Here is a 15,527-nt window from a genome sequence, read left to right on the forward strand (position 1 = left end):
AGCGCAATTTAATTTTTATTAGGGATGTTTTGGCCCTTCTATGTTTAAAATCTACACTAATTGTCAGATGAAGGGGACCGTAATATGCCTGTGAAGCAAGTCAATATGTGGAGGAACTCAACGTGTGCGTGTATTAACAACATAACATAATAATAATAATAAAACATAATAATAGTAACATAACATTGCTGTTACGTACAAATAGTGTGTTTTTTTTTTAGTATGGGCTAGTATTTTTCTAAATTTGAGTAAAAAATCGCAACAATCAACTTAGGAATTTATATCAGGATTAATCGGTATCTAATCGAATCGTGACCTATGAATCGTGATATGAATTGAATCATCAAGCACTAGGCAATTCACACCCTGGTAAACAATATAAATGTCAAAGAAAGCGTGTTTAACTCATTTGCTCCCAAAGACGTATTTATACGTTTTTTGTTTTATGCTAGAGCATACAGAAGGCTTTGATGCACCCTCTGAACTGAAGAGAACGCTTGAATCTAAGGTAGTTATTACAAAAACGGCCAGCAGGTGGCAGCAGAGTATGAGAGATCAACCGGGGCCATGTTGCAAAAAACTCTTTTCCCCACTGTTTTAAACAGATTTGTGAATAATGATTAAACTTAGCTATATTCTAATGCTAATTGCTGCAAAACGGAAACATAAAAAAATACTTTTTTTTCCTTCTTTTGGTAGGTTCCATGTTTTCATAACAAATAGAACACAATATTCTGTGGGCCTTGCAAAATCAGTCATAATGCAGTAAAACAGCTGTGAGTGAATGAGTTAATAGACAAAAGCTACCATTAGCTATGCTTGGTCCACACAGCTGCCACTAGGTGGCAGCCTCAGTAACTAAATGAATCAGGCTAAATTGTCATCACATCAAACAGTACAAGATTATGGTGCAAACAGTCAATGAAAAGTAATAAACAAGAAGATGGGTGAATGCAAACAAACCATACAGCATTGAAAGAATTAACTAACAACGTAGATGAGATCCGGGCTACTTCCATCGCAGCAGCTAGCTATAGCAACGAGCTTCGGCTGGCTACGATTGCGCAATTTCGCAGAAGCAAATCTTACAAGTATCGTTCACATGAAGAGATCACGAAGAGCAAATAACAGACTGCAAGGTGGATAAGCCACGCGAATTGCTAAGCTAACCGGCTAACGTTATCGTCAAAACCGGAATCTAGTGCTTACAAAAACAAATCCAGCTTGCAAAACAAAAAAGTGAAGTCAACGTAACGTGCTGCGAGGGGAAAGCGCAAAGACGGGAGAAAAATGTTGGTCAGGTTGACCGAGAGAGTATTCCCAGGTGCGACCGCAGCATTCCCTCCGTGCACCTCAACTAACCGCCGACTCTCGTGCTGGTGTGTGGAGAATGTGACTTTGAATTTGTTATCATTGGCCGGAACATTCGAGTTCAGCTCCAGTTTGGCTGTGAGCAAGAAAAAAAAAATGGAAGAAAAAAAAAAACATAAGCCAAACGCTGATACGGATGACAAATGAGTCGAGATTTCTCTTCATTCTATTTTTACCACCAGTGTGTGTGTGTGTGTGGTAATGAACTTGAGCACTTTTTTTGTGTCTGTTTTATTTTTTATTTTTTTTGATGCGTGTGCGCGTGCACGTGCGTGCGTAGACCTCCCTGTGACACAGCAGTTGGCTGCTAGCGGAGACCGAGTGACACAAGTTCCACAAAGTCCCGGGGTTATCCAGATCGTGGTGGGGGGGAGGTGGGGGTGTGTGGGGGGGTTGATATGCACTAGTCATCATTAGTCGACAGCAAGTAGAAAAAATTCTTTTAAAGGTGTTAATTGTACATGAAAAATAATGAAGTTACCACATTAATTATAGACAAAATATGAACTTTCTACTGCTGAAAATGGCTCAATGAGTCAAGTATCCCTTTAAGACTTTTAGAGTATGTAATGTATGAAAAAGCACATTTTGTTAAAAGTTTGCTACATAAAGGTGTGTTTTTCAAACGACGACAGCTGTGAGATGAGACCAAACAGATGGCACAGGTACGACACAACTGCACGGACAAGCCCAAAACTTTTAAGTCCTCATTTCCATGCGCGTTGTCGCTCTGTTCGCTTCGACCCCAAATCCCGTCGTGCCGTTCGGACGGGACCACCCCGGGGAGAAAATACGGGGAGCGGGGGGGGGATCACGTTACTTCCCCCCCAGAAAAAAATGCGTAGGGCCTACAAAAGAGCAATGAGACAGGAGGGTGATGGAGACAGGGCTGCTAGAGGGGGGGGGCGTTTTGCGAGGGGTAACAGGAGAGCACATGAAAGAGTGCATTAGTGAAAAGGGGGGAGGGAGGGCGAGATTGATTGGGATGGAGGGATGATGAGCGCCAAAAGGAGGAGATGTTTTTGTTGTTTTAAACTTGATGAATTCACAATTCATTAGGTCACCAAAAGTGTGAAAGCGTCTTATTTTCAAATAATAGTAACAACTCATCCGGTGATGACGCTAAGAACTCAATTATGTATTTTATTTACTAATATATTTCCCATTGAAACCACAGTGGGCGGCACGGTGGATTAATGGTTAGCACGTATATCGTGATAATTATCGTATCGTGAACTTCACATCGTGATAATATCGTATCGTGATGTTTGGATATTGTTACATCCACGGATTAACGTAACCAGCCCGACTCCAGCTACGGATGTCGCTTGTCAAAAAATGTGGAAAAATTGATCGGATATACTCGAGAACCTCCAAAGTGTGAAGCGCATGTGCTCACCACTAGTCCAGCGTGCTGCCATCAGCACTTGCGTGGATGCATGATAAATCTCCCCCCCCCCCCCACCCGCGCCAGCCCCGCCCATCCGTGTCTTTGTCAACATCCATTCAAGTTTAGGCGCAATCTTTCATTCGGCTCCACATTACATGTATTATTCAAGTGATAAATATCCCGCGGCATAATTACACACGTGTAACTCGAACCCGGGTGCGAGCAGATGATACAGTAAGGTTGTTTTGGGGGGGGGGTGCATTCCACACAATAAATAAAAAGGCTCATCCCTGCTGAAGTTAATTAATTGTCCCTCACAAAAAAACACACTACAACGAGTCTCCCTAGGGGGCGCTGTGAGTCGGGGGCCATTAGGGGCCAACTTGGACATTTAATTCGGCGACTGGTTAAAAAAAAATAAAAAAATAAAAATGAAGACATTAACGGCAACCTGATGCTGAGCGAGTATCGATCCACTCTCAGGGGGGGATTGAAGAGTGAGAGAACAGCAGACAGCACTTAATCTAAGCGCTTGACGTGTGCGTGTGCGTGAGACGGATCAAGATAAGATGCGTCCAAGCCACGCGCGGCCTTTTCCGTCCTTCCTTCTGTGAGGTCCACAGCGAGACGTTCGATCCGCATCCGTAACGTTACGCAGGCCAGACTGAGGAGCAATCGGGCCGTGTGTGTGCGTGACCAACAGCGGCCTTCCTGATTATGATTGGTGAGGACACGGAATGCTTCAATTCTTCACCGATTGCGGGCCTCAAAATGAAAAAAAGCGAATGCCAAAGAAAACAAGAATGAACCGAAAGGAAGAGACAGAAAAACCAGAGATGGGAAGTGACAAAGTATAAATACTTCATTACTGTACTGAAAGTAATTTTTCCAATATGTAATTTCTTAGACTAATTTTAATTTTTTTCCATTACAGTTTCACATGATTATCTGTGCTTTTTACTCGATACAATTTCAAAACAATGTCGTTACTAAAACGCATGAACACGATTAAAATTAGGCATATAACGATAACTGCAATATCGTGATATCGCGATATTAAAACTGCCACAATATACCGCCATCATCATTTCACAATATTAAAAGCAGCAGGTCTGTTTAAAAAAATAAATAAAAAATAAGTCAGGTTGATTTCCAATTGTGCAGTTCCTAGCACCCTCTGGTGGCTAGTTTTGTAGTGCAGTTTAATTTTCGCAAGGCACGTTTTGGCCCTTCTATATTTTCAAATCTATGCTAATGGTCAGATGAAGGGCATACGTAATATGCTTGTGAGCCGAGTCAACATGTGGAGGAACTCAATACTTGATAAGAACGCTGCAGACTGCCAGTCAGATTTTTTCTCCTTTGGCTAACATCTTTCATCTGACATCAGGTCAACTGACTTGACTTGACTTGACTTATTTCCTCTTCCAATAGGCCATTGCAGTGGACAATATAATTAAAATCCTGCAATGGAGGATTCGCGTAAGAATTGAGTGGGAGGTGTCCAAGTGGCCCCGCCTCCATCCATTTCCTCCTTGGCCATGTTTTCTCTCCTTATTCTCTTTTAATTGTGTCCCTCTCTTGTTTGTTTCTCTTTGTTCTTTCATTAGTTGAAACAACATAGCAGGCATTCCAGCTGTAATGCCGTTGAGGTTCAATGTCAATGTGGGGATTTGTGGCCAGAAAATGAGCGAGCGAGCAAGCGAGCGCGAGAGAGAGAGAGAGAGCCTGTGGACATGTTAACTCGTTTGCCCCCATAGACGTATAAATACGTTCTATTTTAAATGTTTTAAGTGTCCCAAAGACATATTTACACTTTTCTTATGTAGAAAATACAAAAGGCTTTGAACTGCAGAGAACGGTTGAAGCAACGGTGGTTACTACAAAAACGGCCAGCAGGTGGCAGCAGAGTATAAGAGATCAACACGGGCCATGTTAAAACAAGCTGATTTCCCCACAGTTCTTAACAGATTTGTGAATAATGATGAAATTTAGCTGTATTCTAATGCTAATTGCTGGAAAACGGAAACAGATTTGGTTATATGTTGGACTTCCGTAACAACGAGGTGCTCTAAAGCGCAATTTGTGAGCGTTTCCAACAATAACGTTCTCTGTGGCGTGTCACATATTTATTATCGCTTGATGGTTTGAGCATAACAGTGAACTGTACATCATCATCATGAGGAGATTTGACAGTTTTTTTTTGCCCATGGTCACATGCAGTAATAACGGCGTCCAAAAGGGAACATCATACACGCGAAGAATATGAATGAACGTGACTGTAAAGACACTTGTGTGGTGGAACTCAATCTCCTTCCCACACTCACGCACACACGCACACACAGCGTAAGGTGCATACTGCATATTAGATTTGCAGCAGTGAAAATCACAAGTGATTTGCCCTCTTGACTACCTCGGCAAAAGCAATCAACGACTAACGCTTTTAACATGACTTCCCGCAGCCAGCGTGTTCGTACTTTCGCACACATTTTTTTTTTTTCCTGTCTTTCTCTGCGTCTTTCGTCCTGCCGGTTGACTGACCTTTTAAATGTGAAACAGTTTAAAAGCGATCAGGAAAAAGTACAGTGATTTCTCTTTGAAATTTGAAAGCGTAAGGTCACTTGTTGCTAGGCAGAATTTGTGCTAACATGAAAATAAAATATCCTGTCTTTTTTGGCGAATTCTTGCTGAATTTTAAATTGCTTGAGTGGGGCGCCACTCGTTTGACGATATAAAACAAATATTTTCAATATATATATTTTTCACTGTTTTAAAAATATGTATAAATGTATACATAAATGGTAAATCAAACAGCAGCTAATTGCATATTTCTGTCAAAGGCAGCCGCCGGCCCGTGCGTGGGTCGACTCTTGCGGAAACTGTTCACGTACTTAAACATTATGCGTGTCCCTATAAAACATTCCCTCCACATAAAGCCAAGCGTCCTAGAACAGACCACAGAAGCCCCCACCTTTTCTACTAACCTCCCCCAAGGGCACCGCAGTAAAACCCCGAGCGGCCGTGAGGACGACGGATGGGAATGAAAGTGTGACACGGAAATGTGCCATTACAAAAAGTGGATGACTCAAACAAAATGATTTTTTAATCTTGTACTTCAGTACATTTCAGTATGTGTAAGTCGGGTCACTTGTATCTCAAGGCACCACTGTTGAGCGCGCGAGTACAACATGAGATGGAAATTCTGCCTGAGGATACGTATTGTGGTTGTTGAGCTGCTGATACTGTATATGTTTACTAAATACAGTTGTTGTATTGGTCGTCATTACGCCGTGATATCTTATTTTTACACACAAAAAATAGTGTAACCGGAGCGGTCGCATCGGGGAAGGACGTTGCAAGAATTTACGAGGTGTCAAATGTTTCCCTTTGTTCCTCCATGCGGCAGCTCACACCACAACAATTAAACCCTTTTACATCGCCCGTGAAAGGCGCCATTTTATCACTGTTTTTTGATTTTTTGTTTTGTCGAGGTTCTGTACAAATGGCGCAAATTGATGCAACGAAGTTGACGCCGCATTGCAGCAATTTGCCTGAGGAGACGTTCAATGTTTTTTAGCTCATAAAAAGATGAAGTTGTGCGTCAAGGACGACGCAGGCTGCTAAAGAAAGAGGAAACAAAAGACGAAGAAATGGGAAAAATTGGGGGCTTGCGCTAACTGGTACGTCCGCTTCCCACGTGGACAGGCCTGGACTGGCCATCTGGCATAGAGGGCTGATGCCCGGTGGGCCGGTGTCTTTTGGGGCCTATGCGGTGTTTTTTTAATGATTATTTTCCTCCATTTTACCCCAAGTGACTGGCCCACAAATTTAGAGGGACAAGTCCATTAATCCATTTAGTCAAAATGCCAGGGCCGATTTTTTTTTGTGCTACGTGGACTGTACCTGTATATTCACAAAAACGCTTCGTTATTTCATCTACAGGTCTATATGAAATTTACAATTATGATCAAATATTGTTGTACAGTAGGAAATATCATTATATCGATATTGAATCAATATTCCTTTTCATAGCCCAATATTGATTAATAAGACCATTAATCAATACTTTTGTCTCTAACAATACAGGTACATTTGTATTTATTTATTTATTTGTTAACCGCTGGAACTTTAGTATAAAATCTGTCACAGGAATGTAAATGTCGTGATTTGCCACTTTATTTACATTAGCACTGTGCTTGTAATTGATTTCAATTATTGTTTATGGTTTTGATCAGGTCATGTTCAATAAAACATACATGATACATGATTAATGTAAATGTATCGAATTCAATTCTAAATGTAAATATTCATATTTATTACTTTTTTTTTTTTTTTGTTTTTTTTTTTTTAAGAGCTCAGAATTGTTCATTCGGTAGTCTTACCGATTCAACGTCTTATCATCATTGCTCTTTTTTTTTTTTTTCTTTTTTTGTGTGTGCGTGCGTTTGCGTGTGTGCGTTTGCGTGCGTGCGTGCGTGTGCGTGCAAATACGTATAAATTCATACTCATTAATTCACCTAAAGCCTTATAAATATCCCATTACCCTTCGCCTTAACCAGGTACTTCAGAATCTTGCCAGAGTCGTGAAGTTTAAATGGTCAGGAGACCAGAGAAAAGGTCAGAAAAAAATAAAGAGAAAAGAAAGATAAATCAAAGTGAAATCCAGCACCGACCAAACACTTCCTGCCTTCCCCATGATTACAAAATCAAAGTCTTACGCCAACCCCGGAAGCCTCTAAATTCCAGCAAATTTAGCGAGATCTCAAGAGACCAGAGGAAAAACTAAAGAGAGGAAGGAGGGAAGGATCGATAAGGCAGAGTGAGATCCATAGAAGTTCATTAAATTCATATTTATTACTAATGCACCAAGAAAGAAGTTTCTGCTATTTTTCAACATTGGTACTTGGGTACTTGGAATATAAATTAAAATCGGTACTGCGGGGAATTCTGAACTGAATCGAAAATCAATGTGAATCGTGAATCAAATCGATTTTTGAAATATGAATCGATACCCAGGCCTAGTACAGTACAGTATATCTACTGTACCACAATGCCATTGCTTGGCCCGTTTCTAAACTGGATGCCGGAAATGTATTTTACGTCCAACGTGCAAAAGACAAATCTGCACCGATACAAAAGTTATAAAAAAAAAAAAAAAAAAAAAAGTCGTCAGCCAGTTATTTCGTTCATGCATGGCTGCCCGAAATAACCCTCATTTGGCAATTGAATTTGGGCTGTCGGGTGGGAGCGGTCCGGGCTGGCCGGTAGTAATAATCATAAATCACGCCTGAAACGTTGCCATGTCACATGCCGGGCTGCGCGGCTAATGGCCGGGCCCATCTTTCACCGGGTATTTTTATCTTTGCACCCTGACACTCCGGACTTTCTGGAAGCGTCCTCTCGTTTTACGTCGTCAGCACATCGGGCCAGCGCGAGCACGAGTTCCGCGCATATATCTATAAATACCGGCGAGCTGGCGGCCATTTTCTTTTTGGCCCGGCGAGAAGAGGGAGTGCCGTGACTCGCTTTGTGGTGTTTTTTTTATTTTTTTTTTAATAACGCCCAACGTTGCAAGAGCAGCTGGCCTCACAAACAGACGGTTGCATCTGCTGCCGCCTCGAAATTCCGCCGTCTGACACCTCTAAAAACACCTGGACGTGCTTCCCTTTTGTGCGTCGCGTTCTGCCAAGTGTTCGAAGCTCGCCTGACACGCGGCACCGGAGGCGGCGGGTCGCCACGGCGGCTTCCTGCTATTTCGGGCTCTGTCACGGCTTGTGCTGCTCATTTATTCGTTGGGCACGGCGTGTCAATCGTGGTAGACTCGGGTTTATAAGCAGAAGCTTTTTTTTTTTTTTTTTTTTTTTGACACATACCGTTAGACTATTGAATAAAAAAAATCTGTACTTATTTTGGCTCATTCCTTTTTTTCACAGCTTGTTAAAAACATCAAGAAAAAAAAATCACACAAACATATAGGCAATGCTTAGCATAAGCTATCTGAACTCATTTTGTGTCTAAAGATGTATTTTCTACATAAGTACAAAGTGTGAGTATTTTTGCCACATCTGCATACAGTACATGCAACTTTACCTGTTGCTGCGCTTCACCTCTGGGATGCTGCGGTATTATTGCACTCCAAATGTCTCCACTGCTGCAGTGCTGCCCTCAAGCTTTGTCTCGGTTCAATTGAATCTTCGCACCCTGGTTGACAGCTACGGGAGGGAAATCAGTGTTAAAAGTGTAGTCAGTGTTAGTAAACTTGCATGACATGGATTATTAAGAGTGTTAACTTAAAAGATTTACGATACAAAAAGGTATTTCAAGTGACAAAGGTGTCTAACATGTTATCGTCAATTTAAATGATGTTAAATCCTTCAAATTGACAATTACGCTAACGTATATCACAGGAATTGACTTTTATAGATCTGACTGATATACTGGTCTCATAAATATATGAATCTTTGAAACTTTACACGCATAACAATGAAAATATCTGCTGTAACAAATACCTAAGGTGTTTATTAAGTTATTGATACTTAATAATAACCATCAACAATCAGTACGCTAGCTAACTACACAGCTAGCTAGCTACACAACTAGCTAGCTTTTATAGTAACACTGGCAATTTAAATAAAATTGGATTAAAATGAAATGTATAGTGTATTGTGCACAAAATAAAGCAATTACATCATATTGATAGCAACAATATTATGTGAACAATAAAAGTGCAGTATTTACATCATTTTGATAGTGGACTCCTTCCTCTTCGTTTGCCGCCTTCTCCTCCAACTTCAGCCCAGCGATTACTGTTTTTTAAACAACTTTATTTAACAAGCAATTTAATAGAAAAAAAAAAACACATTACATTTATGTCTAAACATCAGGAAGACGACTGTAGGGCGATAGAAATGAGAATGACATAAATTCAACGTATATTTATAGAAAAAAATAATAATACAGAATTTAAAAGCCATCACTCACGACTTGGCCATCAGGGTCGGCGTCGACAGTACGCATGCGCAGTAGCGGTCTCCTCGGTCCGACTCAACTCGTCAATAATGAAGTTGGCTCGAATGGCTCTCAAGCAGCCCGGCCGCTTCTCCTCCTCCAACTTGGACTTGTCGACTCCTCGCAAAGTTGTGCCGCCTGCCCGCCGCTGTCAGCTCACTTCTTTGTGAAAGTTGGACTTGGTTAGCTTGTCGTTGCGTTCAAAGTTTGTTTGTTTGTTTGTTTGTTTGTTTTTTTGGGGGGGGGGGAACTCAGCTCCTAATGGCGATGTTGTAAACAAGTCAGTGACAGCCTGCGAGCAAGCAGCAGCAGCACGTCATGATGATGAGCTGCACCAGCAGGTAAACCGGACCTGGGACCAGACTACTTGCTGGCACAACACAGGTATAACTTTATTGTTCACTAAACTGTCGTTTCATAACAGTGTGCACTTTACTGGATACTTAAAAAACAATAATAATAATCATACTAATAACAAACAATTAACCTCCGTACGTGTAACATTTAAATATGTAACGTATTTTAACACACTAATATTATATTGGTCATATATTATATTAGGAAATTATTGACATTAAAGAATGACATTAAAATGACATTATGTAATCTTTTTAAGTGGTGACTTAGATCATTGTAATATTTTGGGGGAGGGACAATTTGCCACCTTTGTTAACTTTTTTTTTTTTTTTTTTAATGATTTAAATAATCAGTTACATATTGTTATTTTTAATGTATTTTATAGAGCTTACCTACATTTTCATACTTCAAATTAGTGCCAACAGTCATATTTATTTTGTTGAATGATATTGTCAAAAAATATTTAAACTTTTTTTTATTATTATTATTATTATATAATTATATATAGAATGAAAGACCACTTTTATAGATTATGTTTTTTTGTTTTGTACAAAAATTCCCTCAATTTCTGGACTGGACATTATAGGTGACACAACTGTCATATTTATCAAATTGAATGTTTTTACTATTTTGTTGCTATAACTATTACACATTTATTTTATAGAATTCACGTGAATATTTATGGTTTATTAAAATAGAATATAATTCTTTATTGTCTGACACAAATGGCGACATCCATCAGTGTTATTTATGTGTCATGATTTCATATTTATAATACATCATAAATAACTGGTTAATATTTTTGCAACTAGTTAGTCAATAATGATTTTTAATTACATCTGCAGGTGAAATGGATGTGTTGATATGTACGATGCGGCCATGTCGCCAGTCATGTCCAGTGTGTGTGTAATATTAGTGAAATCAAATATGTGTCCAAAGAGGAACAAGCTTCCCCAGGTCATCGCTAACCCCACGTGGCATTTGTGTTCCTACCTGATATGTAGGAAACGGGAGCACCTCCGACGACATGACGGCTTGTACTGGGGGGGGGGGGCTCGTGTCCTAATCCTGCATGCTGCGAGATTAGATTTCACATGCGTACAGAGCAGACATAAATTCAACGTCTATAGGTGCATAACTTGGGATGACTTGTGCAGATGTCGAAATAAATTTTCGCCTGGCGTACAAATATGACTCGGCTATTAGGAAACGAATCACCTTTATATGTGTGTGTGATATAAGTCAGATGTTTATTGTTATAAGCAAACACAGGATAACATCCTTGATGGCTTGTTGTGGGAATGCTGAAGCATTCCCACATATGTTATTGTGGTTTTTATTCTGCACACTTTTTTTTTTGCCACGTAACAACTCCCACATAATACTTCCAATTTACACCGTTCAAATTTCAACTAGCTTAAAAAAATTCACAATGTAACTTGTAATATCAACTATTCCCCATTCATTTTCAATGGGACAGACATTGAACTTTTTCTAAGTATCACTTTCCACAGCCTTGATCATTACCACCGCTCGGTGGCACAGTTGGTAAAGTGCATTGTCCAGTAACCAGGAGGTCATAATTTCATAATTTATCTCTCAATTGACTTCACAAGCATTCCACATGCATTCAAATCTTAGCATTCAGCTTTCAGCATTCCCACGCAATTTCTCCAGTAATTGCACTTAGTCTAGTTTTTGAATGCATTTGAGCTCCATCGCAAGCACAGCAAAAGTGTGTTTTGATTGGGCACTGTCGTTTGCATTGTCGTCGAAATATTAGAAAAAAAAAACCTCAGAAAAATGCAGTGCAATTTTATACCGCTTTGAATATTATACGTAAATGCAGAAAAATGATCTGTCGAGGAAGACTTTGAACGGATCTTAATATAAGAACACAGAATAGTCATTTCCAGCAAAATTTGAGACTGAAATCAAGAATAAAATGTTTTTGTTTACGGCTGATTTGTAGCCTTATAAAATACATAAATTAGATCATTTGGATTCACTCTTTTTTTTCTTTTTATATCCAAAGTATCAGACGGGTTACTTGATATCAACAGGGAACAACAAAATATGATCAAGACGACTCATATAATGTACAATATGAGTCGATATGACTTTCTTTTTTTTTTTTTGGTGCCGTCATATCCACGCGTGCCTTTTTCGCCGCACGCTCATGCATGCAGCCTGCGGTTTGTCCAACATATATGATCACATTGTAGGCCACCTTCTAATCCTCCATGATCCCCCCCCCCCCCCCCCCACGTGACCCCCCCCCCCCCCCACTTCAATCAGCGTACCTTACAGTGAGAAATAGAATTCTCTCTTGTGGGCCTGCGGAGGAAACGGCAGGCATCATTGATTTTTTTTTTTTTTTTTTTTTGCGTGCAGTGTCAGGTGACCTCGAATCCCCGTCGGGGGCCAAAGTGAGGCAAGCGGGGCCGAAACTAATGTCGGCCTCCTTCAAACTTCTAATGGAAGATTGTTCTTTGAACGGGAATTTACTGACGGGAGAACTGACCGTCGTCCACGGAAAAAAAAAGGTGGAAGGTGCGTCGCTGCGACATCGGCGGTGGCGGTGCGCAAATCTATTCACTCGAGAGCTGCATTATTGTCTTGGGTTTCAGGCGAAGGGGGTCAGCTATGAAAAATTCAAAGGATGCCAGCGACTTTCGAGCAGGAAAATGTCGGTCCAATCGTGTTTATGTGCAAGTGAAATTAGCCAACTGTGCCATCAGAAGGCAACAAAATTATTTTCAAGAAAAATAGCACTCTATCATATACTTTAAAAAATGTACACAACATCATTAAATATATCAAGAAATTCAACAGTTTGTTTTTTTTGCCACATTCTTTGCTTCAAATCAGTGGACATTGTGCTGCTCCTTCTGGTGTTTGTGCCTTGGCCACCGGGGGGCAGTATAATGTAGACATCTGGATGGATGGACTGTACATTAGGGATGTAACGATATCCAAACGTAACGATATGATATTATCACGATATATGAGCCTCAGATATGATAATTATCATGATATTGTTGAGAACATGGCGGAGGTCACAATATTGTTAAAAAAAAAAAGAAGAGCTAAAACTAAAAAATAAATAAAAATAAAAATAAAATAAAAAAAATTAAACGGACGATATTGTGCTCTAATTTAATATTTAATATTGAGGTACTTGCTAATGCACGCACACAGTTCCTCCCCGTATTGACTCGATTCACAAGCATATGACGTTCCCTTCATCTGACCATTAGCGTGGATTTGAAACATAGATGGAAAACATGCCGTATTAGAATTAAACTGCACTAAAAAACTAACCACTAGAGGGTGCTAGAACTGCACAATCGGAAATCAACGGGACATTTTGAACAGATGTGCTGCGTTTAATATTGTGACATGACGAGGACGATATTGTGGCACTTCTAATATCGCGATATCACGATATCGACATTGTCGTTACATCCCTAATGTACGTTCTTTCTACTCCTCAGTAAATCCTCGTTGAGGATAAATAATATATGCCCATGTCTACTGTGATATTGTCTGACGATATGTTTTGTTCCATTGTTTGCGTTCAAATATCACAAAAGGGTTATAACAAAACGACAACGATGTTATTCGTTAGCTTGTCTATGTCGTCTCCTACTAGCATTAAGCTAGCGGGCTAAAAGGCTTAATAATTGTTTACCGGTGGGTGGAGATCATCTGTTTACTACTTTTTTTTTTTTTTTTGTAACATTTTATGTTGTCCGCCTCACCTTGTGGCACAATCACGTCACAATGGCGGGGGGGGCCGGTCGGCGTGCTCGAACTGGACTGCGTCTCTGTCGGCCAAGCGTGCGGATCATTTACGCGGCTCTCTTTTCATTGTTGATATTTACTTGTGCAATTATCTCGCCGCTCGGCCCTCGGACGAAGACGATACGCCGGCCGGCCGCCTCCCGTCCGGCTCCTGTTGCTCACACATAAACACACCGGCGCAACCCCGGACTGACACATCAACACACGCGCACACACACACACAGAAGATAAGTGTTTTGGCGGCTTTCGAGCATGTTGCGTGGAGTGAACGTTACAGGGAAGCTCCACTTATCGAGGGGATACGTTCCAGACACGCCGTCCGCTGAAATCCACAAAAGAGAAAATCTTGATTTTTCTTTTTTTATCCTGTCGTACGCTTTAGACACATTTATGAAACGACAACTTGTAAACATACTTTTCAAGCATTCCTGAGTTGTCACCCTTTCTCTGTGTAGCAATGGGAGTCGTAGAACATCACTTTTCAAGAATCCAAAAAGACGACTCTCGCTGATACGGTTCTCCACATAAGAGGCCAAGCGTGCTTGCTTCAAGTTGTGGACGTTCACCGTAAAATTGACATGTAAAAGAAAATGAAACTTTGTATATTTAAACACAAAAATGTTCAACCAAAGCATAGAATTTCGGTAGCTTCATGCTAACATATAGGGTGATTCAAAAAGAATGACCTAATCAATTCCTATTCAAATATTCTATGAAGAAAAAAATAGCACAAAAAAAACAAAAACAAAAACAAAAAAAAACAAAAAAAAAACTGTATTCGCACTTCAAAATGTTTGCTTTGTTCTTGTTTACTGCAAAACTGATGCTTATGTACAGCACTTTGTATACAGCAACGCCTGTTCTTAAAGCGCTTTATAAATAAAGTTGAGTTGAGGTGACTTGAGACTAAAACTAGATGACTAAAATTCTTGTTTTTTGTTGGACTAAAATAAAGACTAAATTGCTAGATTTATAGTCAACAAAAAATGGACTAAATAAAAAGCATGACTGACATTGGACGAAAATTGAGCCAAAATTGAAAAATGGCAGACAAAATTAACACTATTTGTCACTTTCTGCTTTGCTCTCGCAAGCTTTTACGAGCGTTTTTTTTTTAACTAGCTCTTCACACTAGTCGCTTTTGTGAGCTCGGACTTTCGCCGAGATGCTCGTTTACTCGCGCAAAATAAGAATTGCTGGTAGGCTTGCGAAATGTGGTCACACCGTTTTGCTCCTGCGGGCTTCGAATGCGATTCTTTGACCACTAGATGGCGCTAGGGACTGCTGAATATCCCTTTAATGATTTTACGTCCACTAACGTGCACGTTTTTACTTTATTTTTTTGCAGTTGAAGCGTGTGAGGTTTGAAGCCCGCAAGCCATGGAGGCCTCACAGGACCTCAACGAGCAAATAGTAAGTTGCTACTATACTGAATTTTTGACCTGCGCGCGTGTGCGTGATGGATGCGAGCAAAAGAGAAAAAACGGTCAGCTGATCACCGTTCGAGTCACGCTTTTACATCAGCGGCGACGTCACCGTGAGAAATATCGTTTATTTTCACAAACGTGAGCGTACCCGCTGAGCCGCGCGACAA

At 40.3% G+C, this 15,527-nt stretch overlaps 2 protein-coding genes across 11 annotated transcripts in view; one reads left to right on the forward strand and one right to left on the reverse strand.

The window, feature by feature from the left end:
* The window catches only part of tbpl1 (TBP-like 1), a 41,381-nt gene extending 31,491 nt beyond the window's left edge, over positions 1-9,890 (reverse strand). Inside the window, exons 1-3 of the mRNA XM_077510264.1 lie at positions 9,743-9,890; positions 9,500-9,567; positions 8,852-8,973 (exon numbers count right to left, since the gene is read on the reverse strand). The gene's annotated coding sequence lies outside the window, so the exon portion shown is untranslated. The remainder of the gene's footprint in view (positions 1-8,851; positions 8,974-9,499; positions 9,568-9,742) is intronic.
* eya4 (EYA transcriptional coactivator and phosphatase 4) overlaps positions 9,818-15,527 on the forward strand; it is a 41,146-nt gene continuing 35,436 nt past the window's right edge. For all 10 annotated transcript variants that reach the window (XM_077510251.1, XM_077510249.1, XM_077510250.1 and 7 more), the window contains exons 1-2: positions 9,818-10,153; positions 15,282-15,346. In XM_077510251.1, coding sequence (XP_077366377.1) covers positions 15,314-15,346 — 33 coding nt within the window. In that variant the 5' untranslated portion in view covers positions 9,818-10,153; positions 15,282-15,313. The remainder of the gene's footprint in view (positions 10,154-15,281; positions 15,347-15,527) is intronic.

The sequence above is a fragment of the Festucalex cinctus genome, chromosome 21 (assembly GCF_051991245.1).
Source record: "Festucalex cinctus isolate MCC-2025b chromosome 21, RoL_Fcin_1.0, whole genome shotgun sequence".
NCBI classification, from domain to species: domain Eukaryota; kingdom Metazoa; phylum Chordata; class Actinopteri; order Syngnathiformes; family Syngnathidae; genus Festucalex; species Festucalex cinctus.